Source organism: Mus caroli, chromosome 15, assembly GCF_900094665.2.
Source record: "Mus caroli chromosome 15, CAROLI_EIJ_v1.1, whole genome shotgun sequence".
Classification (NCBI taxonomy): domain Eukaryota; kingdom Metazoa; phylum Chordata; class Mammalia; order Rodentia; family Muridae; genus Mus; species Mus caroli.
In genome coordinates this window covers 3,327,679-3,351,046 of record NC_034584.1, presented here as the reverse complement: position 1 = coordinate 3,351,046, position 23,368 = coordinate 3,327,679, and the positions used below count along the sequence as shown (strand labels likewise).

General features: G+C 40.4%; 1 protein-coding gene across 2 annotated transcripts in view; it reads right to left on the bottom strand.

The window, feature by feature from the left end:
• The window catches only part of Rictor (RPTOR independent companion of MTOR complex 2), a 93,146-nt gene that overhangs the window by 6,141 nt on the left and 63,637 nt on the right, over window positions 1-23,368 (bottom strand). The window contains exons 16-37 of one of the 2 annotated variants that reach the window (XM_021183026.2): window positions 23,079-23,179; window positions 21,301-21,466; window positions 20,571-20,672; window positions 20,401-20,447; window positions 19,115-19,250; window positions 18,352-18,551; window positions 17,866-17,992; window positions 17,199-17,363; window positions 16,973-17,049; window positions 16,013-16,091; window positions 13,531-13,640; window positions 13,046-13,133; window positions 12,142-12,234; window positions 11,663-11,769; window positions 11,172-11,401; window positions 7,969-8,974; window positions 7,623-7,694; window positions 5,758-5,935; window positions 4,739-4,823; window positions 3,606-3,839; window positions 468-626; window positions 65-188 (exon numbers count right to left, since the gene is read on the bottom strand). In XM_021183026.2, the coding sequence (XP_021038685.2) occupies window positions 65-188; window positions 468-626; window positions 3,606-3,839; window positions 4,739-4,823; window positions 5,758-5,935; window positions 7,623-7,694; window positions 7,969-8,974; window positions 11,172-11,401; window positions 11,663-11,769; window positions 12,142-12,234; window positions 13,046-13,133; window positions 13,531-13,640; window positions 16,013-16,091; window positions 16,973-17,049; window positions 17,199-17,363; window positions 17,866-17,992; window positions 18,352-18,551; window positions 19,115-19,250; window positions 20,401-20,447; window positions 20,571-20,672; window positions 21,301-21,466; window positions 23,079-23,179 (3,686 nt within the window). The remainder of the gene's footprint in view (window positions 1-64; window positions 189-467; window positions 627-3,605; window positions 3,840-4,738; window positions 4,824-5,757; window positions 5,936-7,622; window positions 7,695-7,968; window positions 8,975-11,171; window positions 11,402-11,662; window positions 11,770-12,141; window positions 12,235-13,045; window positions 13,134-13,530; window positions 13,641-16,012; window positions 16,092-16,972; window positions 17,050-17,198; window positions 17,364-17,865; window positions 17,993-18,351; window positions 18,552-19,114; window positions 19,251-20,400; window positions 20,448-20,570; window positions 20,673-21,300; window positions 21,467-23,078; window positions 23,180-23,368) is intronic. The other variant, XM_021183027.2, reaches the window with a different exon arrangement.

Below are 23,368 nucleotides of genomic sequence, written 5' to 3'. Positions count from 1 at the left end.
AGCCTGTGACTGCAGCTACAAGTTACAAGCAGAACAAGCTGACAACCGTCACGCGGTTACTCACGTCAGAAGCCCAGTCTCGTGGCACTTGGTGGAGACTGAGCTGCTCAAATTGACGACTAATCTCAGCACTTCTTTACGAAGCAGGATCCGGCACATCGGTGTGTCATCTGGGATGCTTTTAACACCTGAAATGAAGGCATCAGCGTGAGGCCCCGATCACTTTACAACACAGAGTGATTGCAATTCATGGAATTTATTTTCTAACTACACAAGCAGCTAAGACTGGGATCAGCTGCACACAATCTGCTCATAATCTAGGAAGAAGCAGATCCCTGACAGGGAGCCTGAGGATGGATGACACAGGGGAACTCACAGGGTGAGTCTGCTAAATGCTTTCACTAAGACTGACCTGCAGAGCCTGAGATAACCCCAATTAGGAGTAGGAAACTGAACCTCGAACTCACCCAGTAACAGTTCAGTGCTTTTGGTGCTGCTAGCTGAGCCTTCTTCCTGAGATGCACCATCACTGCACCCAGAAATCCCCGAGAACTTAGAGGGAACCACTTCTAAGGGGTTGTGGATCGTCTGCTCGCACCAATCAGAGTACGGAATATCTTGAAGATCTGAAGAAAAAAGCATTTGACTTAAAGATCCACTCTTGCAATAGCACTGCACACACTAAACTCCTTCTCCATTCTCAGTGATTTCCCTTGCAGAAGACTGTCAAAGAAACCCGCATTGCCCAGGGATGAGCATTCAAACATGGAACCTGCTAGAGAGTTGGTTTCCTAGTAACAAAACTCCGTAGGAATCTGTGCGTGTCTGAAACTCAAGCAGTTACATATAAAATGGGAACACAGCGTACTGGTATTGTTCTCTCGACCCACCCTTTCTACCTGTATCTGAATGCCTTATCTGGCAGTAAATATATTTACAATTAGGTGATTTCAGATCTCTTCCTAGTGTAATTTTTCTTTTTTGCCCTCACAGTGGCATTTTCAAGGCAACCAAACATGTAAGCTAAAGTACTTTTTTAGTGTAAAAATGTCAAGGGCATGGAGCGGCCAGACGTTCATTGTTAAAGGTGCCTGCTGCTTTGCCTTCTTACCCGAGTCCAACTCCAGGGCCCACAGAGGGAAGTAGAGAACTGACTCCCTCCACTTGTCCTCATCTTCAAGTGGCCCTGTGGCACCTGCGCACTGGCACACGTGCAAGTGTGGGACATAAGCACACTCCAGAGCACACTTAAAAATGTAATAAAATTTAAAAATATTTCCTAGGAACTAAAATCAAAACAAAATTGATGATTATCCCTTCACAGGAAGTAACATTAGACATCCTACAAAAATCACACAAGCTTAGTACTATACAACACAATGAAAACGAGCTAAGCATTTCACTAGGAATAGAAGGGTGATCCAGACAGGGATGCTGAGCACAGCCGGCCTGTTATCCTTTCTTCATAATAACAATGGGAGAAAGGGAGGTCCAACTTCAGCCAATGTTGGTTCCGACGAGCTAAACACTGCACTACATTTTATTCCACCTCCAAGAACTTCTAAGATTACTATTTCCATTAAGTCAGCCACACTAGTTTCATGTCAACTTGATAAAAGCTAGTCATCTGAGAGAAGAGAATCTCAATTAAAAACAATTCTTACACAAGATTGGGCTGTCAGCAAGCCTGTGAAGCATTTTTTAAATTAGTGATTGAAGGAAGAAGGGCCAGCCCACTGTGGGTGGTCTTGGGCTCTGTAAGAAAGCAGGCTGAGCAAGCCATCAGGAGCAAGCCAGTAAGCAGCACTTTCCATGTCATCTCTATCAGCTCCTGCCTCCAGGTTCCCGCCGTGCTCGAGTCCCTGCCCTGACTGTCTTTGATGATGAACAGTGATGTGGAGACCCACCTGCCCTCTGTCTCCCTGGTGCTGGGATTAAAGGTGTGTACCATTATGCCAAACTTGTCTATTAATTTCTTATCAGACATGTAGTTTGAAAGTATTTGATTTCTATAGGTTCTTTCACTCATTTATTTCACTCCGTAAAATATCTCATTATAGCTTTGGAAGTTCTCACTCTTGCTTCCTGTGGGATTTTTGTAGTGCGCGCAGGGAGGCGGTAGGTGGGACTCTGAAAAGTCCTCACCACTGAAAACACCAAGCAATTGTGCAGCTTCACTTTCAGGCTCTCACTCATGGCTTTACTCCATACACTTATTCAGTTAGCGACCTCTAGTGTTAGTTACTTCCAGGAGGAGACCCAGTTGTTCTTTTATCAAAACACTGTCCTCACTCACTCCAGCAGGTGTCCTTAGCCCCTCTGCTGGATGTCTGTCAGCTGAAGATGTATAGCTTTACCTCAGCTTCTCTACTCTGTCATCTTTATGTCTGTGTTTAATGCTGATCTCATGATGCGCTGATTAAAGAGCTTTGTAAGGATTTTGTAGTTAGGTGTAGAATTCTGGTTGTGTTCATTGAAACAGTTTTGGTGGCTGGTCTTCCTGTGATTTTCATAAATACAGAGCTCCGCCACAAGTGCTTCAAACACTGTTTGAGTATTTAAAGGAAAAGAATGTGGAGTCGCTAAACCATGCAAACATTGGCAAATGACAGAAGATGCCTTCCTTTCTGTTATTTGTTTTCTTCCTTTCTTTCAAGACAGAGTTTCAATGTATATCTCTATTTGAGCTGGACCTCACTCTTTAACCTCAGAAATCTACGTGCTTCTGCCTCCTGAGTGCTGACATCAAAGGCATGTACCACCACCGCCCTGCCTCCTGAGTGCTGACATCAAAGGCATGTGCCACCACCGCCCACCACAGCCCAGTTACATGCGCTCTTTCCTATGGTGCGTAGTACATCTAACACTTTACAAATGCTCAAAAGATAATCATAAATAAACACGTTTGTAAAAACAAAAATCCATCAGAGTATAGAGAGGCTCCGAGGTCCAGAGTGTGAGAAGCCTAGTTTAGGAATCTCTCCAATTCAGGCTTCTACTGGAACTTGGAACCACTGAAGGGATGGATTGTTTCTAAGCACTCTCTCAAACTATTTGTGGCAAATTACAGCAAGTACATTGCTAATGGGCGTCTCCCTAGTACCATCAGCTGACGCAGTCACAAGCTGGGAAGTAATGAAACACTAGGGACAATTTCTGCAGAGACGACCAGAGAACTCTGGCAGCACTAGCGTTCTGAGGGTAGCTAAGTGATATTTACCAAGAAAATTATCTGCACGAACACTTTAAACACTAAATGAAAGTGTGCGTGTGTGTGTGTGTGTGTGTGTGTGTGCGCGTGTGCAGCTGGGAAAGGAATCCTCATTGCAGCAGCTGTTGAAAACTTAGGCATGGTCTACCAATGATAAGAAATGAGAATGACGAAACCCACAGAACACAGAGTCTAATATCTATTGATCTTAAGCAACATTATTAAAAGACGAAGTGGAGGGAATGAAGGCTGGACTACTAATAGTACACTAAGCAGACGCTGAAGTGCATCCATGTCTGCGGTTGGAGAAGGAGTAGGAAGGCCGTCACAGCAGTAGTAGGGCTGCTGGCGGGCTTGTAAACAGAGTGGAGTGAAGTCCAAGGACACCACTCACCGGAGTGACTACAGATGGAACTTAGTTGGTTACTGGGCTGGAAGCCCAGGATTTCAATGCAGACACAGTAAAGGCAATTGTCATCTGTGTGCTCCTGCAGCCCAGTGTCTTCTGTGCTCTCTAAGAACAGAGAGGCGTCCGAATGGACAGAGTTCATTATTTCTGTGAGACTCATCTGCTGCCGCAGCAAGTGAAAAGAGTTCTTTACGAGACCGCCGGCTCCAGATGAAAGACCTGCATGTTTAAGTAAATAAAAACACAACTCGATAACGACACTGTCGATATCTTTCTCATGTCTTAAAATAGTAGTTTATAAAGATAAATATTTAGAAATCTCTATGACCCAACATCTAATTCTGATTAGGAAGGAAAGAGAATTCTGTGTTTTAAATTATGAAAATTAAAACAGCACATATTCATTTACTATTTCAATATAAGGTTTTTAAAATACAACTGAAAAAAACCAGATTATTGTAGTATTTCAATTAACTCTCATAATTGCTTAAACAAAATCAGTAATTCTAAGAGGTATAAATTATAAAGCTACTGAGTCTATGCTTCACATGCACATACTAACTTCACAGCACAGAATAAAATGTGTGACTAATAAGCTAGTCCTCACCTTGTTTCATTCTGAACAGCTGTGTCTCTGACCTATAAAACTAGTTGTAACATTTCTCTTGCACTTTAAGAAAAATGAAAGAACTATTTTGGATCTTATCAACTTAAGAGGCTGGGATCCTCCCTGCAAAAATATTTTCTTAAAAAAAAAAAAATGTGCTTTCTTTACCGTTGCCTGTACATGAGATCTGTTCTTCTAGCTGGGCTGCATTGTTTGGCCTCAGTGAGAGTCAGGGAGGCCCCCAGACTCAGAGAACAGGAGGGGGTGGGGGAAGCGGTTGTAGGAGGGAGTGACTGGGGGAGGCAGAGTGAACAGGGTGTACAGTAAGTAAGTAAAACGTAACATAAAACATTTTAACTGTGCTTTACTTTTTAGTTGACTGAATTATTTTGGCTTAGTATTTAAATTTAAACCGCAGAGTTTAGTGGACCTAATTTTTAGTGTTATCTAAGTAAAAAGAGCATTTCATTTTTAAGGGAGGAAGTCTCAGTAAAACAAGCAGCACCATTACCTCCTCCATCATGGGAAAACATTCTTGCACCTCGGTCATCTGGTGGAGGCACGTGCTTTGATTGAAAATAAGGAACATCCTTTATCTAAAACGCATACAAATCATGGTCAGTTTCATCATACAAAGAGATTCATTATGAATATTAAGAAAATTAAAGGAAATGCAACAGAAACAGAATTACTGTAGTAAATAAATCTAGAAAGCAAAGTTTACTAACGATGATTAAAATTACCAAAATATAACCAAACACTGATCTCTTAACCATGGTCCTGGTGAATTAAGTGGGTACTCAAATACTCTACTGTTTATCTAAATCTAAATTGTTTACCTAGAGGCTGGGCACGGTTCCAGTGAGTTAAGGGCGCTTGCTGTAAAGTATGAGCATCTGAGTTTCAATCTCCACCATGCACATAAATGCTAAGTGTGTTCACATCTATGTGCTCGTCCAACACGGGCAAAAAGGATGGAGACAGAATGACTGGGAGGGCTTGCTGGCTGCCCAGCCTAGCTCCAGATTCTAGGAGCAATCCTGTGTTGAGCGATTAAGGCAAAGTACTAAGCAGGATGACCAATAGTTTCTCTGTCTACTGCAAGCATGTGGACCTACACGCATATATGCACCCACAGTACACATACTTCTACTGTACACACAAAGAAAAATAGACTGAAGAAATAATAAAACAGCCACCTAAGAAAAAATGTATTCTCCGGTACTATTACAGGCAACTAGAAACTGTCCTATCTCATGGGAGCAGGGCTACTGTATGTGGGCACAATAAGTGGCTGCTGGAGAAAAGGGATCAGAGACTACAACACATGAGTCAGACAGCGTGCTGCTCTAGAGACTGCAGCCTCGGGCGGACTAGAATACAGAGCAGCTCAGATGTAAAATCACCTCCAAAACCTATTGGTGTAATCCACTATAAATTACAACTTCTAATAAGGAGCTACAGAACATTAAAAACCAAACCAAACCAAACAAGAAGCCAGCTCATAGAAAACAGGAGCACTTTGGGTACCTGGAATATGTCATTGATGTCTACTGGAAGAGCAAGTCCAATGTAGTCATCGGAACCTCCATATGTAGCACTGGACACCATAGACCTAACTGAGGAGGATCGCTGAAGGGTGTTTTGATTAATAGGACTTAATAAATCTTCTTTATCTAACGATGCATAACTTAAAGCTTTCATAAACCTGTGAACATCACAAAAGAAACCTTGTATTAGCTTCTTGATTTACACTGGTAAGTGTATTAGAAACAACAACAACAAAACCCCAATTTACACTATCATCAAAGCAGGTAGTCAGCCAGGAGCAGACCACCTGTATCTACTGTGAGCACATCAGCACTAGCATCAGCTGCTACGGCTCAACCACAGGGCCAGCAGTAATGCTCAGTGTTGCCAAAAGAACAACTGTTATGGCCCCAGGAAAAGATGAAAAGGGAGGCAGAGAGAATAATGTCCATATTTAGAAGAATACAAAGCTAACTTACAGACAAGCACACTCAAAGACTGCCTTTAGACGCAGAGAGATGCTGGACTTGCTATACTGTGTATCTACTAGGTAGCGTACTGTTGGAAAGTAAGCCTAGTCGCTTATCAATCCTGTGTGCTAATTACCGCTTTCATCATCATGCAAGGTGTCTGTAACACACAAGGTACACACACCGTGGTACAATCCTTCCTCCCGTTTGTAAATATTACAAAGGACATCTCACAGCCCACTGGTCCGCCCTTACAGGCACAGAAGCCTCTATATCCACGGCATGTGGACACCTCCCTAAGGTAAACTCTGTCATACTCATTACTATTCATGCCACTGTGTATACCTTGTTAAATATATGAAACACTACTCAAAGTCTCACATTACTAACTGGAAAACCAAGTCTTAAAAAATGTACAAATGTAAATCAAAGGATTATTTCACACAAAACACACAAAGAAATATGTGTTTGACATAGTAGCCATTAAGATTATAGAAGCAAAGTAATTTCTAATCTCCAAAAAAGTACTCGCTTCTGATGTTTATGAACTTTGTGAAAGAGGTAACTTTAGTCTCTTCACTTTCCAATTCTATTTCAAGCAGCTGTAGCTCCATTTTGAACTGCATTGTTTATTGGATTTGTATAGCTATCCTTCAGGAAGAAAAAAAATTTCTGCTTAGAAAGTTAACATTGTGAAAGTTTAACCCACGGATCTAGCCGAGTGTCCAGTAGGCAAGCTCACAGAGCCGCAGGCAGCCTAATGCAGCAGCTCTAGCCCTCCATCCGTGCCTCGTGGCTGTGTTCCACACTCCCGAGGATGGCAGAGGCAGAGACTTCCAGTTACAACAACCATTACTGTACATTTTTATTAAGAGGGGACACAATTCACTATCTGCTGCCAGGACCTTCTTTATTAAAAATGTTACGTAAAAATCAGAAATGAGCCTGATCTTTTAAAGAAGTCACTCCCAGTTCTGACAGTGAGAGTGTCCTGTAAATGAGGGCTCATTTCCTCTTTCCCAGAAAGAGAAAACTTTACTACCTGACACCTAGCAGTCTGCTTAGAGAAATATAAATCATTTAAACGGATATAATTCAACTATGAGAATTCCAACAACAAACAGGTGTGGAACTTCTTACAACTGTCAAATTTCAAAGTGTATCATTGTAAAAAACAAACAAACTATACTGTTAATAGCTTGATATACCCTAAATATGGAATATTTAATGTATAATTAGAAACTCTTGCTTAGTCTTGAGGACCCAGGAATTCTTTTAGTGTTTATTAGGTTCCTTTTTAATTATGTGTACTTAAAGCAAAATAATTGAACTGAAGTTTTCAGTTATTTTAAAAACTAGTAAGAGGTCACCGGTTGGAGCTTTACCTTGACCTACCTGAAAAGGCTGTTTGTTACTGTAGGTCTTAAGCTCCTGACTCCCCCGACATGCTTCTTTTTAAAATCGATCCTTGCAGAAGCGAGAAATAAATAAGAAAAGCTTGTGACTGTGTAACCTTGCAAACTGTGTTTATTTTCAGGGCCTAATGGAGCTTATTTTCCCCCCTCGCAGCTGCAAGAATCCATTTCAAATGCTATCAGGTACCGAGGAGCTCTCAGCCTACTGAGGTAAGTAGGTCAGTTCTGAGACTTGGTTTCTGTGGTGCTCAAGCTGACTAGTGTCTTACATTTCAATCTGTTAAAACCGAACCACGTTGACTCATCTTTCAGTGCATACTGCTCACCTGCTTGGCGTCAGTCTGGATTCAAAGCTGTTGGCCTTCATGGTGATGGTGTCCGTGAAGAGCACATCTTTTGCGGGCGATGCCAGAGCTTCAGAGTGAGACAAGGACGGGTGCATTCTTTGCTGCTGTAATCTTTTCAATGTAGCATAGCCAAAGGCATCTCTAGAGCTTGTGTAGCTGAAGTTGCAATCTGCTAGACTTTTTATTGTTGCAATGGAGGGCGCTTTAAGGGACTGTGCTCTTCTAGGAAGGGTATGAGAAGAACCTGGTGGCACCAGGGACACTGAGTTCGATTTGGAGAGAGACAGATGGTTAGACTGTGGTGTCAAATAGTGGCTCGTCTTAACAGTTTTAGTACTTACCACGGTACTCAGACTTCCACAGTCCGTGTCCATAGCTGTGGGGTCGACAGCGACTGTCTCTCGGGAGGGGCTCGAGCTCATGGAGCTGATGCCGCTCGTCGTAGTGTCCGTGTTAAAGCTCTGGCTGCGGATCTTCATGTGGGAGCTTGCTGAGCCTTCCACAACCAACCTTTCTCGGCTTGTGTTTTCTCTGTGAGTCTCGGTACCAAAACTCTTGGGGAATTTTAGGTCATTCTCTCCAATACTTGGAGTGCTGCCCGTGTCTTCAAGGTGCTTATTCCCCACGAAGGAAGTTTCTAGCTGCAATGATTTCTGTGCTGAGGAGCTTGTGAAGTCTTCGCTGTGATTAAAGTCCACACTGGGCTCGGTAAGTGTTCTGACTCGCCGGTTGCTTGTCTTATTTTCAGATGACAGTTTTCCTCCTTTTGGATCACTGCTACTGCGGTGTTTTTTAGTAGGCAAAGTAAGTGAATTTAAGATACGATTCTTTACAAGTTTGCTGGAGGCAAAAAAGGGAAATGAATTTTTATCTTTTATGGGTCCAGGTCGGTCATAAAATGCTGGCTCAGCATCTTCATTGATGTCAAGGAAAAACGTGCTGGTGGAGCTGCTGCCGAAGCGGTCGTCCTCCAGCATGAACATGCCTGTAAGTCAACAACCGGCTGTCAGTCAGCACAGTGCTGAGGGCTACCGCACTGTCCAACCCGTCCTGGGGAAGGGGATTAGTTAATAAACCTGCTTCCCTGGCGCTCAGAGTCGGGATGGGAATGAGAAAAGAAGGTTGCATCATGGCGAGGACCTATGAAGAAATCTGCAGCGCTCACCCTAGTACAGAGTATATGAGGCTCCTACTGACTGTTCCCAATTGTCAAGAGAGAGTAAAGGAGCCCTTCAGCACGGCCGCTCATTCTGCTAGACAGAAGCGGCATGGCTTCTTTACATTACAGTGGCAGGAGACACTCACCTTAGAAGAAATGAATTCCCTAAACTTGAAATATACTTCATCCCTCCACACCCGAGTTATTTCACAAATGGCTTCAACTAACCAGAGACCAAAAATATTCATAGAAAGGTGCTTATATTAAATATGTTCATGTACCTTTCTTGTTATTATTTCTTAAGCAATTAAGACCAAAACTTAACATTGAGCACTCAGATTGGGCATTACAGAGGATCTAAAGATGATATAAAGTATGTAGGAGATTTGTATCAGAATCAGTTCTGGTACTGAGGTGGGAGCCTGGGATCTCTCACAGATATTCAAGGATAAGTAAACTTATAGAGAATAAAGGCACACTGGTAAGCGTCACCCTTAAACCAATTATGTTCACTGTCCATTTTGCCTTATATGCTATTCTTAGTGTCTACCTGTAAGAGATCAGCTAATGTAGGTGTCTGTCTAATGATACCTGTAAGATTTATTTTATTTGTAACTGTCCTGTTGAGTAATTATTAAGGACTTTAAATATACTTTGGGAAAAAAAAAGAAAGTAAAATCCTAAATAAGCTCACAAATTACACTGTTTTTCCAAATTTTCCAACTCTAAGATACATCTTTTTATATGGAATTTCTCAGGAATCAATCATGTAACAAAGAGTATGGAGAAGTATAATGGGCAAGATGTATTTCTTTTTCTTGTTGGAATACGAACATTAGTACATCTTATAATTCAAGTTATCACAGACTTGGGGTGAAATATGGTTCAATAAATGTATGATTCTCTTTATGTTTTGAGATATGATTTTATACTGCAGTCCACCTGGCCTTAAGTTCACTAAGAGCTCCAACTAGTGTTGGCAATCTTTAAGCTTCAGGTTTAAGTGCTGGGCTAAAAAGGTGTACTTGCAGACCCAACCTCTCTCCTTTCCTTACTTGTGTTGTACCAAACACAGACCTCATCTAGCTGTCCAAGTTGGTCTTGGACTTATCCTGTAGCCTAGACAGGCCTCGTGATCTTCCAGCATGAGCATCCTGAGGCATGTGCGACCAGGACTAGTTTGTGTTATCTAGTTTGTTGCTGCTGCTGTTGTTTTAAGACAGGGTTTCTCTGTGTAACAGCCCTAGCTGTCCTGGAACTTGCTTTGTAAACCAGGCTGGCATGTAAAACATGGAGATCCACCTGCCTCTTTCCCCATCCCGCCCCCCAAGTGCTAGGATTAAAGTGTGTGCCACCTAGCTCACTTGTGTTATGATCTTAGAGCAAAGAAATATGCCTATATTTTTGTACAACTCATAGCATCAGCACAGACTCTGAATCCATAGTCTGCTTCACAAATCATTTATTTCTGACATCCTATCTTTTTACGAATCCACCCATTTCCTTTCTTCTCTCTAGTTCTGAGAATTAAACCCAGAGCTTTACAGAAAACAGTCAAGTGCTCTACTACTCAGCAATACCTGCGGCTCCCCACACTTGTTTTACATCTATGATTTATGATCATCTCTGATTACAAAATTCCTAAAACTATCTCAAAAGCAAGGGAGAGAACAGGTTAGCTGCTAGTTACTGCTATGAAAAGAAATGCAGCTTCTAATAGGATATAACCATTAAGACACTAGTTTTGAAAACGGTAGTATTGGATCTGGGTATGACTACATGTAGTCTGTAGCCTAGCACTCAAGAGATGGAGGCATGAATATCAGAAAGTCAACACCATCCTTGGCTGTTCAGCACGTTCCAGGTCATACAAGACTCTTGCCCCCCAACAGCCCAAAGACTAGTTAGAAAAGAGAAATGTAAACTCAAGATTGTAATGAATACACTGAAGCTGTGAGATCACAAATAAAAACTCCAACCCAGATTCTGGGGTTGACCTGACGTGACCCATCACGGTACTCACTTGATGGTGCAGACTCACTCTCACTGTTATGTCTCGAGCTGGTCGACTCAGAGTTCAAGCTGAGGGTGCTTGGGACAGATGAGAGCTCATTGCAGAGCTGCTCCACATCATCTGGAACCACTGGCCATAGATGCTTGCGACTGTGCCTTACAGAATCCCAGCTGTGACATTTTAAAATATCACAGCCTTGCTTGGTTTTAGCTATGAGCCCAAGAACATATACACAGGTCCTGCATGTAAAAATATGTGGTAAAAACAGTTTATAATTCCAAGGTAAGATTTCTTAAATAGCCATAAAAGAATACTGTATGGGTATTTATATTTTCCTTAGAAAGACATTTAAAAATTGTTCAGTTTGTAATTAAAACAAAAAGGTCAGGTAGCAAGGCCACAGACATTTACATCGACAAGTAAGAACCATAGAACCCTGCCTTACATTTATTTCTAAGTACGAACGTGCTTACTAGAAAAACTTCAAGAATGTGACATACCCTCTGATGGAAAGGACCTCACACTGTTTTGCAAGTTTTAGTATATCTGGGATCACATTTTCTTCCTGTAGCAAATTAAGCCCCCAATTCGATGAGCCAATATTTCCCTAAAAGAAATATCAAATATTTATAAGACTAATATTTTGAAGAAACCTTAAAATCTACCAAGAAATATATTTAAATCTAATGGGGGGGGGGAGTCCATTAAAAAAAAAAAACCCAAAACTTCATAAATAAGATGTGCTAGGAGTAAGCAAATATATTTTACAAGAAAAACAGAGGCACTAATAGTTTAATCTAACATCTGTTTCTTCAGCATACAGATGATCTTTAAGTTGGTAGGAACAATCCTGGTCTTTAAATATTAATCTAAAAGCAAGCTCAAGGTAAAGTAATTTTAACTTATTTAGTATTAGTGGAAGAAACCTAAAAAACAAAACCCATAAGCACTGGAAAGACCAGAAATGTTTACTACAAACCAAGGCCCAAAGAGAGGCTTTCAGCTTTTTAATCTCTTCCCATTTATCCAAGTCTGGAGTGCGAACATTGTGACAGAGTTCTGTGATGATACTCTGCAGAGAGAAGGAAGTACCACGTAAGCATCTTATGCTTGTCTTATACTGGACACTGGCACAAGACAGCAAAGGTGTCCTCCCGTCCTTTCTGCTCACTGAGAACGGCAGGAGCACTCAGCTTTTTTAGGAGGCTCGGGCTGAGCTCACAGTCCACACTTCTCACTAATCTGTACTAAGTTCAGCTCAGCTTCCGAAGCAGGGAAGAAACTTGATTACAATTTCTTCAGTGAATCATGAAGACCACAGACCTTAGCTGAGGCTAACACTACACAAGAAATTAGTTATTCAAGTTACCGAGCATCCCTGTGCCTTGAATTCTTAATCTGTAAGTGATTATAGAACCCATCTTACGAGGTCTTGTGAGTTAATATTACATATGAAGTAGTTACTGAAGTACACGGTACCTAGTATTACAAATCATAAATATTAATGCTTTTAAAAAACTGTGTGTGTGTGTGTGTGTGTGCCACAGCACACTGATACTAGAGGAAAACCCACACAAGTTGGATCTTCTACTACATAGCTCCTTAGGAGCAAACTCAAGATTATCAAGCTAGACAACAGGTGTCTGGGTACCCATGAGCTATCTCTTCTGTATGTTTGTTTCTTTTAATTAGAAAATAGCACCTCCTTAATACTAATGTTTAGATTTTATCACACTATATGATTATGACACCCAGCAACTAGAATACTGGCTAAGTCAGTTATAAAACAGCTTTTGAGAAATCTTCGCAAAGATAATGATTTTAGTCCTATTAATATTTTCCTTTTACTTTTTTTATAATTAAAATGCAAATTACGTTTTTACCTGTACTTCCAGTAAATGGCAGCCTGTTTTGTGGTGTACCAGTTGTCCATAAAGGTGTACGGGCAGGTAGACATGAGGTCGCTGTAGTCTGGTGTGACGAAATATGACCGAGAAAGTTACTAACATGTTTAAGTATGCTAAGTGAGTAAACAAGTACTAATAAGTTTGGTACAATTCCTGACAAAACTACAGAGGGGCGAAACCATGAGGATGTCTCTGGAAAGCTCTCAAAGTTTAATGGTGAGCAAGCCGGAGCTAGTGCAGCAGACTGGGCTGAGGCCATGGAGCATGTCTAGGTGGTGTGGCATGGAGCATGCTTAGCACGCACTATATTCCATTAGCAACGTGGAACCCTGGGCAAGCAAGAGCTCTCCTCTATCAGTGAACAGGAGTCCTCGGAAACATTTTAAAATAACTTATTAAAAGCTGCTTTTAATTTGGCATTTGAGAGACAATAATACAGGGACCCACTGACTGGGCCATACCTTTGATTACTGCGACGAACGTAGTTATCACCATCAATAGGCTTCCTGTATGTAGTGAGGGCTTCATTAAGTTGTTCCTCAATCAAGTCAACATACTTTGAATTATATTCCTAGAAGATAATATTGTTTTAAATCTTCTGTTTTCATAATTAGCTTCACTACATTATAGCAAACCTTGGCGTATGCTCACAAGTTTTTAGGAAAGGAGAAGCGTAAGCTATGAAGGCACATGCTCTATCCCAGCTAAAAGAGCTCTGTAGAGCCTCTCCTTCCATGTCAATGAGCAAGTAATGGCTTCTGTCATGTTAGAGCTCTCATTTTCATTAACAAGTTGTCTTCTTAGCATTACATTCTGAAGACATTCAGGAGAAATTGTAAAAAGAAAATTAACTGAATTATATAATTTTAGTGTTTTTAGATAAAATTCTTTACTAATTTAAGTCAGATCAAAACCAAAATTAATTTCACATACATACCACTGAAAAAAATTGTAACTCATGGGGTGAGTGCACCATTCTGCTATCGCTATTACAAGAGACTTTCATTTCAAGCTGTCAGCAAAAGTAAGTAAAAGCAACCTGGAAGGCAACTTAGCAGTATTTACTAAAAATTAAATTCAAATTTATTTGTATTATATTTTTAAACAATTTAATTTATATACTTTTAGAACTATGAAATAGCTATCCTTATACATGTAATATAAGCAAATACCATTTATTTCAAAAAAAATAGGTGTTTCAGGCATAATCTAAATATATTTTAGTACCAGGATTGGTAAAATTATGCAGTCCTTTAAAAAAAAAAAAGTAGTGGCCAGTGAGATAGTTCAACAGGTAGAGAGACACTTGCTGCCATGCCTGACAACCATTCCAATCCCTAGAGAGTCCATAAAGGAAGATAAATGACTAAATGACTCCTGCAAATTGTTCTATGACTTCCACACGTGGTTGATTACATATGTGCGCGCGCACACACACATATATATACACACACACACACACACACACATGCACGGTGGAGGTGTTTAAAAAATGAATGAAGTAGATCTAAATGCACACTATTCTGGAAAGTTCTGTGAGATAAACTAATAAATAAAAATTCAGTTGTATTTACATTTGCAAACTGAATTAATCCCTTTACATTTTAAATAAAGGACATAAAAAATATGTATATGTGTATATATATGTATATATATACACTTATAGCTGTATACATAGTCAAGTACATAAAAAAAAGAAATTGTGAAGGATAGCATATTCAGAGAAGACAGGGCCGGACAGAGAAGCTGGTTTGCATTTTAAACCAGAGACTATGCCAGTCAAGCACTTTAACTTAGCATCCTGCTCAGGCCACTGAAAGCTCTTCCTGGTCACTGACTGGGTTTTATATTTACTGTACATTTACTGTAACAAGGGCTTAATTAATACTATCACTGTACTTGCCTCTAATAAAAATGTCAGTACAAAAAACTTGATTAAGACAAGCGTTTGAGCTTTCTGCAGGCTTAAGTTATTATCCACGGGGGTATATATACTCAATGATATCTTACCAGTAACAACTAGAACCATATCTTTACCATTGCTGAAAGTCATGAAATGGATTAAATTTCTAATAAGGGTTATTTTGAAGATCTGGTCCAAAAATATTGACCTGGGAGGTCAAGGAGACATGATCCTCCATCCCAAGTGTGGCTGTCTACTACTAGGAGGTGATGCAAAAGGCAGAGAAAGGGCAAGATGGAAGGGCAAGGAGATACAGTCCTTCATGGACCTGTAGCCACTACGAGACTCAGCCAGATGACGGGAGACACTGCCTTGTCAAGAGCTGTATGAGAGGCCCATGAGCGTAGCCTCCGAGAAAGAGTCAACATAAATCAGCTCACTTAGCGCCAGCAAACCCATGAGTTTACCAAGAGAAAGAATGTTCCTTCCTCCTGTTTCACACCTGGAGTAGTATGAAATTTATTATCCAAAAATAGAGAAAAGGGCTGGAGATGGCTCACTAGGTCAAAGCAATGGCTACTGTGTGGACCCTGGCTTGATTGTCAATATCTACATGGTGGCTCACTGCCTTTAGGATGTCAGGTCCAGGGGATCTGCTGCCCACTTCAGGTGCCTCCACAGGCACCAGGCACATGTGGTCAAAATAAATGGGGAAGAACAAAGGGCTCAAAGCGTGCTTGCTATCAAGCCCAATGATCTGTGTCTGAGTCCTATGATCTACATGGCAGAAGGAGAGGGCTCATTTCCATAAGCTGTTCTCTGATGTTCATACAACACACACAAGATAAATAAATAAATCTAACATTAAAAAAAGAAGTATACAAATATATATATTAATGTAAAATTAATATAATTTAGCATTAATGAATGAATGGTTAATTTGTTTTTTGTTTTTATAGATAGGGTCACATGCATGTAGTGAAGGCTGGTCTGAATTTCCAAAGGAAAAAAGTATATCTTATTATTTCATAAGAAGTTACCTTGTGCCATTTTTCCAACTGTTTTGCAACATAACCCCTTTCATTCAGGTAAGAAAATCCTTTCGGAATGGAAAGAAATCTGTAAATTAGAACAACCATAACTGAACATTGCGGCCAAAAAAATTATCTAAATTAGCACAAAGCATATGCTTCAGAAACAAACAGACCTTGGACTATGTCCAGTATAAAACAATCTGTAAAGTATTAATATTTCAAACACATGGACTTCCATTTCTCTCTCCATCTGACAGTTACACAGATAAAACCATGGGTGCACTGTTGTAATCATCTTTACATACGGTACTGGAAGGGCACTCTGACCACCACACCTGACTCAGCCATTTAGCTGCTAGAAGCCAGATCAGCCATTCACCCAGCTACGTTACTGGATCTTAATACCATAGCTTGCAACCATGTACCTTATATGTCTACCTGATTCAGAAAAGCCCACCTTTGCTGGTCTTGTTTCTGTCTTCTAAGCATGCCTTCCTTAAAACGTTGGGCTGTTCTACCACACTTTAGGCTTCCTTTCTAACTCAGGCTTCCCTCCCACCATGTAGCTGCTTGTCTGCTGCATGCCTGCCCTTCATGCCATATTAGGGCACGGCCTTCTGGACTCCTCTCCTCCACTGTCTTCCTCAGGGTAGCTGTTAAGGTTTTACAGTTTGTCTACTCTGGAGTTTGAACTTTTAAACTCTAATAAAGTTGTCCTTGACTTTCCAATTTGCAGATAAACTTTCACAATATTTGCAAAAAAGACTGACTGCGGTAACAATAAGGGAAATGTCATGACAAGCAGGAGCACAATGCTCAGCACAAGCTCATAATGAGGAATAGTTCAATTCTAAATGAAGCATGGTTCAGATGGTCAAAGTAAATTCAGAGAATCTCCTAGGCACATTTGCATCTAACATTAATACACGTGACCAAGAGGGCACCACAAATGTACTTCATACTCACCTCAGGAGTAGAAGCAAGCCCTTGTCTCCAAGGTGGGATAAGGCTGGCTTCATCTGAATAAGAGCATGAAGATTGGCCTAAAGAGACGATCACCGAGTTAGTAATTATGCCAAGGTAGCGTATGTTCTGCTCCAAAACACTTATGCACTTGGAGCTTTTGTAACACTGCCAATTAAAGTGGAATAGTTTAATAAAATTTTGCCTTACCACTGAAACTCAACATTACCTTGTCTTCACAAGCTTCATCAAGAATATCCAGCGCTTCAGAAGAAATTGTTTTGTTTTTATCATGTAGCTGAGTTACTAGTAACTCAATTCCCCAATTGTTGAAGAATTCAACGTTAGCTCTCAATAAAACCCTTAAGTGTTTTGTTGCATACAGTCTGCAAGCCTAGATAGATAAAGGAACACATCAAAAGTCATCATATACAACTTGCTATCATTTTGAAAACAACAAAAAAACCTCTTCTACCCGGAAAGACCTGGAACTGAGGTGTAGTTACTATCTGCAGCCTCACTGATTTAACCTAAAAAAGTTCTCTATAGAGTTTCTCAGAGACTAGGGTTTTGTGTGTGTGTGTGTGTGTGTTTGCTTGTTTTTTAATTTAAGAATGTGTGAGTGTAATTACCAACTATTATAAATTATATATCAAATATTTTGTATTTGGTGGAGCCACAGGGGTCAGCACATGTAAAGCACACGGTACCCTGGAAATCACATCTTTATTATCACAGAAAGCCCCCTGCCAGGTAAGTACAAGACTAAAGCTCAAGGTTGATTCAGCTCCATCCCGTATCTTAGTTACTTAGTTTCTCGTGACTCAGCCTCTAGCTTACACAGTACTGGAATGAGCTGGCTAGAAGAGCACACTTTCCTTCTGTGCTATACTCACATCTGTAGCTGCCGTGAGGATTTTTGAAAGAATGACTCTGGCTAATCCATCTCTGCTATAGTCTAGGCTGGAAACCGTGAGTTTTAGCAGGTGATCTTGGTTTTTCAAGGAACAAAGATTAAGGAGACTAAAAGAGAAGAATTATAAATTACTATGCTGATTAACAGTAATTTTTCACTAGCTTTATTGAAATATGACTGACAAATAAAAATTATGTATATTCAAACAGAATATCTAATTAGATATAAATTTAACCTATCAGGTGATAAATTCATTATAAAATCCATTAGCACAGACAATTACTATCTTAAGGTACGGGCATGCGAAAATAATTCCACATACCTTTTAAAAATCCTACATAAGTAAAGAGTCTTGATAAAAATGATTAACCAAACACACATGCGTAAGACTAAAAGGCAAACTGTGTGTCTGGACTCCCTGGGACTAAAGCTTAGCTTACAATGCAGCAGATCTGAGAAGGCTCACCACTGAAAGACACTGCACTTTTCCAGCATTTTGACTCCATGAGGATGACAAGAGAGTGTTCCGATAAATAAGAAGTAGTGTTGACTAAGGGTGGTCAGTAAGCCATTATTCTGAAGGCTTCTCTCAGGTTTCACTCCAGATGAAGCATTGAGCCACTGAACAATATCTTTCACGAGATCTTCTAAGTATCCTTGCCCGTCCTGTAGTTAGAAAATCACCTTTAGTAGCCATAAAAACTTAGTGATGATAAGTCACTAGTAACAGATAGGACCACTGAGTGAACCTTAACTCTTTCAATGAAAACACTGTTACCTGGAGACAGTCTTTATTTCCCATCTTTCCATCTTACCTGAGGGTAAACTAGTCCATCTAGAGGGCAGATAATTCCCTAAGGCTTTATACCTAGGTAGGGACTACATCAGGATTCACATACATGTCTAGGCTTGTATTGCAAGCAGCATATATAGTCTAGAAAATGAAGTAAGCCAGAAGGGCAGGTATGGCAAGGCTACACTTTAATCTCAGTGCTCTAGCAGGCACATCATTGTGTTCAAGGTAAGCATGGCCTACATTGTAAATTCCAGGCTACACAGTATGACCCATCCTATAAACAAAACAAAACACCCAACCCCCCCCCCAAAAAAAAAACCAGAAAGAAAAAAAGAACAAAAAAAGGAGGAGAGTATCAAAGAGTAAGAGAGGAGGAAAATGAAGGGGACGGAGTCAACAGAAAACACCTGCTGTGAAAGTCCTCAAGGCTTACCTCTTCAGACTCGAGAAGAAATTCTGTAAACTGACAACCAACAACTGTGAGCTGCTTGGACTTGGCCAAGTCCAGATCCAGACTAGCGTACAGTTTGCTGCTGGGCTTGTAAAAGTAAAGAAGTCTGCGCACAAACCTAAAATGAAGGTGAAATGAGCAACAAAGCAGGAAACCAAACAATTATTAAAGAACACGTCAGGAAACTCATTAAACACTTTGGCACAGTTCACGGATTTTAAAACTCTGTTGGTTGAGTAAGAACGTTAGAGTAAGACCTGGTAGGGAGCGTTCAGGCATGGGCAGGCATGGGCCAGACACTTTAAGCCCTCAGCACTTAGGAGGTAAAGGCAGAAAGGGCAGTAGCTCAAAGCCAGGGTAGAGCACATAATGGGTTTCAGGTTACAAAGCAAACTCTGACCTCAACAAACAAACAAACAAACACAAAGCAAAACAAAAAAACCCTCAAAAACCCAAAAGAGCAACATAAGACTCCACAGAGCAGAGAGAACATACAGACTGTAAAGCTTAGGAGACACAAGGAAGCCTCAAGCAGACGCTGATGTAACTGAACTTACGTACATATTTCAATAACTTTCAATGCTGTGCTCACTTCATATATATAGTTCAGCTTAATTTCATGCACAACAGTGTAACCCAGAAAGGTAGCAGGAATTATTAAGATATCATTCGTTTTTTCTTAAAGGTTCTCAAGAGAACCATGCTTCTTAATTCCACTGTAACTTGTCGGTTCTATATATTTTTTAAAACCTGATATAAACATAGCTCCTTATCATTACATATGATTACAGCGTAAGAACTGTTACTGATAGGAACTTCTCTAAGACACAGAAAGGCCTTGTGATCCAAGGAGTCTGATAGCAGTGGTTGCTCAGTAACTCAGAAGTACAAGAGCGCACGGGCGCAGTAGAGAGCAGAGGCTCCCTGTGCTCTGTGAAGTCATGACAGAGCATGCTCTACAGGCAGTGGAACTGAGGAGCTGATGAGGAGGCCACTCTCCGAAGATGATCTGAGTGTGAGCACAAGCAGCTTAATAAAACACACGCCCTTTCTTAATTAATGCCATCCTTGTGTCAGGGTTAGCATCACAACCTGAGTAACACTACCGAAGTAAGTAACTTAGAAAGAACAAAGCTAGAAGCAAAGTAATGAGAAATTTAGCTGATGCACTCTGATTATAAGACTGCACATAAAAATATCATTTAAAAATATCAATAATTACTTTTAAGCTTAATATAAATTTAAGTTCTTCAATAGATTTTACATACCTGTGCAACTGCTCATCTTTATAGTTTCTTAGATTTACATTTGGCCACTAGAAAAACACAATATATTATATAATGTATATTTGACAATTCCTAAGCATAGAACTCTAACAAACAGCAGTAATAAAATGACAGCAATTGACTGGACAATGTCCAGGAAGTGCTCTGTCTACCTTAAGGATGGTCCCAATCAGATTCCAATCCCAGTCAAGATTCTCTTTATGCTGAAGGACTTGGCTGTCTCTAAGGTTTATCAAGAGAGCTTCCTCTGTATCCTAAAACACCAGACAGTAAGAAGGACAATTAGGCAGTTTATGCTACATAAGGAAACTAATTTCTAATTTTAAAAATGAAAAAAGGAGGGGGTATGTAGTATTTATAGTTAGGTCGTCAAAGATCCTCAATGCCTATTTTCAAAAGGTTAATAAGACAACAATAAGGGCCTGAGATGGCTCAGTTAGTGAAGGGCTTGCCTTACAAGCATGAGGACCTAAGTTCAAGCCCCATAGGCTACACATGCTGAGACTGGTGACACACTTGGTATCCCAGCATTGTGGAAGAGATGTAAGGAGAGTGCTGGAGCCCAACCCATGGGACGAGGTTTTTTTAGTAAGAGACCCTGTCTCAAAAGCAAACAAAAATGAAAAACCCAAGATGCATGGTATCTGAGGAACAGCACAATGCTGTTCTCTTGACCCCATACACATTTGTACACATCCACACAAACTGCAATGCATTCTACCCTCACATACACATAAAGGCAGTTCAAGGATTCCTAGTCATGGTAAAACTAGTCGTTTGAAAACCAATCTGCTTGCAAAAACCCTGAAAATCCAGACAATGCAGTTGCTGAGAATTAGGAAAGGAATAAAATTGTGTCCGTTTCGTTTCTCATGTCAGTACCTTAAGAACAAATATATCTTTCTGAACGCGAAGAGACTGATCCCGCTTGTGGTGGGTTGCGGTTGCTTTCTGAATGATGTGATCTAAATGAAGGCTGTAGGGTTTAGGTCCTCGCTTCTTCATCTCATGGAAACGGTTTAAACAGTTCAGGGCTGCACTGGCTCGCCTGACGAGGAAAGAAAAATCCATACTGTGGCAGGGCTAGCATCCTTTCAAGCAGTGGCTGCTAAGTTACTTAAGCTTACATAAACAACAACAGAGATTACCAAGCAAATTTTGGTGGTGCGTGGGAGCATAATGACAAGTCAGCACTGCTAACTTACATAAGGAAGCCTATTGTGGGGTCATACTTCCACATACTAACCCTTTCTTCTAAGGTGGTAGGCCCACTCTGTATATGGTTTTAAGAATTCCTTATGGACTACTGGCAAGATGGGTCAGTAGGATCACTTGCACAAGGGGTACCTGGGTTTGGTACCCTAAGTACTCACAAAATGTAGGCACTACACCTGCAGCCTCAGGGGAAGTCCCAAGGATCATTGGCTACTCAGCCAGCCTAGCCCGAAGGGCGAGGTGAACTCTTGTTTCAGGGAGAGACCCTGTCTCATAAAGTGAGGTGGAAATTAATACAAGGAGACAGTTGACTTCAACCTCTGACTGCTACATAGATGGCCAGTGTGACTCCCTGTTCCCTCCACATACTCCCAGGTATACACAAGTATTTAAGTCAAGAACCCAGTTTCCTTACTAAAGCTGTAAAGCTTTGTTTCTCACATGTAACTCATTATTGTACTTGAAACTAATTTTTGTTTTCATGAAGCTGCAAAAACCATTTTACTGTCCATCAATATAATCCATGATCCTAGTATGAATGGGATTGTCTCTTATCTTCTGCACTGATTCGTAATCCTAACTAAAATCCTTTAAAGCTATTTAATTACTTATTTGTTACATGCAGAAGTATAGTTTTCAAGAAGTAGGCAGCAACTAAGCTTTAGACTTGTGTTAAGGAGACTCTGAAACCCTTAGGATACAGTCAGACTGGCGAGTATACAATCTGTCAGGAAAGACAACTTAGGGAGCTAAAGAAAAAAATTTAGACTATTACTATCTCAGTTCTTTTAACCACAATTTTTAATCTTAATGATCCCTGAGACGTGTGACCTTAATTTGGTTGAGTTTAAAAGTACCACCAGGTTTTGAGAAAGGCTTACCTCAACATGGAACTACTAAGATAAAACTTGTACATTACACTGTAAGCTTCTCGTTAGAACCATGATGGTCTGCTAATGCTTCAGTTAATGTCTCTAGTCTACTTACTGGAAAAGTGAAAGTGAATTGCTATTTACTGATAGTTAGGCCCATCTGTAAACACACACACTCTTGAAGAATGTGTCATTTTAAACAAATCTTCACAGCTCCCAAGAGGTACTGAACTGCATTTTGCTTACAGGGGAAACATATATAACTTTTCCCAGATCATAAAAGCAAACAAATTAAAACCACAACAGAAAAACTTTCTATTTCAGTCATACAGTAAAAGCCTTGTTTAGCAACATGAAAGGAAAAACGTCAATCTACCACTTACTAACACTTTATTGCCTCAAATACCAATTATTACTATTTTGAGAACTGTAACTTCCCCTTCTTGGGGTTCCCAAGGGAAACTGCCAAACACAACCTATCAACTCCTTGTTTTCTCTCCCCACTTAAAGGCCAGGCCATCGAGGCAGACCCTAAACAGACCGAGCACGCTTTGCTGAGGCTCCGATACTCACAGCCTCTTTTCCTTGGGAATATCGAAGGACGCAGCCATGTTCATGAGGGTTGGCAAGCAGTGCAGATGGTGGCTATGCGAGTGAGGCAGGATGGTGTTTGCCTACAGGGAACATGATGCTTCATGAGACCTCAGAGACAAATACAGCTATCTGCAGACATAATACAGGATGCAAGACCAATAAAACCCAAGGCTTTTCATGAAAACAACTTAATCATCTCTGCCCACACATACTTCTAACTCTGTTTTGTTTTGTTTTTATTTTTTTTTCTTTTTGTTTTTTTCGAGACA